We start from the raw sequence: 2,500 nt of genomic DNA, 5'->3' as shown, positions 1-2,500 counted from the left end.
TAATCAAATTCTAGCCCAAATAGTCGGAACAGCAGTTGCCTCCTCTGCTGTTCTGATGGTCATAGTCGGACACGACTGACTATCATATATATATAGTGCATGCACATACATGATATAATTATGTCTTTGTACCTATCCGAGTGGATTTCTTCTACAGAATTTTGTCGGAGGGCAATATTCTCGTTGCCATGAGGTTGGGTTTTTTGGGGGTTTTTTTTTTCCTCTTTTTTTTCAGATCGTCAAGTGTGTGCTGCACACAGGACACTCGGTTTTATTGTCCCAATCGAACGACTAGAACACTCAGTTCGATCTCCCAGTCAAACTTGCGAGAAAGGGCTAGAGAGGGATTCGAATCCAGACGCTCACGGATGTGAGTGGACTTGTTGTTGTTGATGATGATGATGATAGCAAGAAAGGCTCCACGTGGATCGTCATTGTGGTGTGCCCGTGGTGGTGGAGAACATGACCATGGATGTGAGTGAAGGGTTTTTTATGATGATGATAATGAGGAGGAGGAAGAGGATGTTGATGATGATGCTGATGGTGGTGACGATGATGATGGTGATGATGATGTTGATGATGATAGTGATGATGATGGTGATAGTTAATGATGATGATAGTGATGATGATTATGATGATGATGAGGGTTCCGGACATAGGGATCGCCATTGTCTATGACCTGTGACGTACGTGATTTTTAATCATGTTTATAATGATCCTGATGATGGTGATGGCGATGGTGGTGATGGTGATGATGATGATGATGGTGATGGTGACAGAGGTGATCATGATGATGATGATGGTCGTGATGATGGTGATGGTGATGATGATGATGATGATGATGATGATGATGATGATGACAGTGTCAGTACGACCAGGTGTGTCCCCTCTTCCTGATGTTCACAGAAAACGGTGGAGCAATGGCGCCTGGTCTTCTACATCTCGGCGGGCCTGCAGGTCGTCACCTTCCTCTTCTACCTCGTCTTCGGATCGGCAGAGCTGCAGCCCTGGGCACGCCCAGACTCCGACGTAGAGACCGCCATCACCACGCAGAGACGTCATGGGAGCAGGAGGCCTCGCTGGCGGGACGACAGGCCGTCCGCTCCCCGGTACCGATCCCTCAGCCTGAGCCGGTCCAGGGTCTGTCCCTCCGCCAGTCCCTTCCTGTCGGACACCGAGGACGCAGCTCACCGTGTGCGGACGAAAGACTCAGCCCCGACGAGCGCATTCCTGCCGACCACGAGGCAGTCGACGAACGGTCAAGCATGGACGATGGCCGAGCAGTCCAAAACGGACGCGTCAGATGTGGAGCCAGATTACATCACCATGACGTGGTCGGCTCCACCAGAGGCCCACGACCAGGTGGTGATGCAGGACGCAGCAGCAGCAGCAGCAGGAGGAGAGCAGCAGGAGGAGGAGCTGCAACGAGGTCCGACTGGGAGGAGACCAGTTACGAAAGCATGGGTTGCTGTCCTCTCAGTGACGACAGTGTGGATGTGGACGCCACGCGCTCTCTCTTCCCCATAGATTCCGTCAGCACTTCCCAGGAAAGGGAAGAGGAGGGGGTCAACCAGGTGTACGAAAACGTGAAGAAGGCTGGTGGTGGTGGTGGTGGTGGTGGTGGAGTGGTGACTGCCCAAGACTGGGACGCCGCGGCGAAACAGGGGTCTTTCCACGTGACTTCCAGCTCCTCAGGGCCAGGGGGTTATTCTAAGGGTGAGGGGGGGACAGCGTCCGGCGTGGGTCTGAACAGGTACGGGTCAGTTGGAAAACGCTGATTTGGTTTTGTGGGAGCGGCGGCGGCGGTGGCGTAGTGGTCGCGCGGCTGACCTGAAGCGATCACGAGTGTCCATGGGCTCGAGCCCTACACACTGACATGGGGATTTGTTCCCCCTCCACTCTCCCCCACCCACCTCCCCGCCCCTCCCAACAGATCAGCAACAGTTTGGCTATACCTCCGCCCCCACTTCCGTCCACCCCCCCACCCCCCACCCACACACACACACACACTCTTACACAAACGAACAGGGCGGTAAATAAACGGATGACTAAACAGTTAAAAGAGTGGGTGAGTAAATGACTATGTAAATAGTGTCAGGAGGGCCCCCGTGGGTGGCACACTCGGTCAGGCGTTGGGACTTGTGATGCAAGTGGTTCACCAGTGATCGGGGTTCGAAGCTCCACAGTTTGGGCATGGTGTTGTGTCCTTGGGGATTTCAAGACACGACTGCCGCTCACAGATTAATTTTCCCCTCACCCCACCCCCAGGTGTGAACGGATACCTGACTTGGGCATGGGGAAGGTTAACTCACTCAGTACGGCCAGTCCTCCCTTCTCCTCTACACAGACCCCTCGGATGTCCAGTGGGTGTCTGAATGACCCAACCTTTAGCTTCCGTCGTCAGAATTGTGGTATTCTTTGTCAACATTCACCTCTTCAGTATAAGAGCCTTCCGCTTGCAATATTTTGATGATGGTAATTGGGGCGAAACGCTGTTAAC

At 53.2% G+C, this 2,500-nt stretch overlaps 1 protein-coding gene across 5 annotated transcripts in view; it reads left to right on the top strand.

Annotated features, from left to right (window-relative positions):
• Positions 1–1,653, top strand: part of LOC143287317 (sodium-dependent phosphate transport protein 3-like) — a 28,561-nt gene extending 26,908 nt beyond the window's left edge. For 3 of the 5 annotated variants that reach the window (XM_076595270.1, XM_076595268.1, XM_076595271.1), the window contains exon 11: positions 907–1,652. In XM_076595270.1, the coding sequence (XP_076451385.1) occupies positions 907–1,527 (621 nt within the window). In that variant the 3' untranslated portion in view covers positions 1,528–1,652. Of the gene's footprint in view, positions 1–906 lie in introns of all 5 variants that reach the window. The other 2 variants (XM_076595266.1, XM_076595267.1) reach the window with 1 other exon arrangement.
• Positions 1,654–2,500: the final 847 nt, after the last annotated feature.

Source organism: Babylonia areolata, chromosome 11 (assembly GCF_041734735.1).
Source record: "Babylonia areolata isolate BAREFJ2019XMU chromosome 11, ASM4173473v1, whole genome shotgun sequence".
Taxonomy (NCBI): domain Eukaryota; kingdom Metazoa; phylum Mollusca; class Gastropoda; order Neogastropoda; family Buccinidae; genus Babylonia; species Babylonia areolata.
The sequence above is the reverse complement of the archived record's forward strand: the minus strand, read 5'-3'. Positions and strand labels throughout refer to the sequence as shown.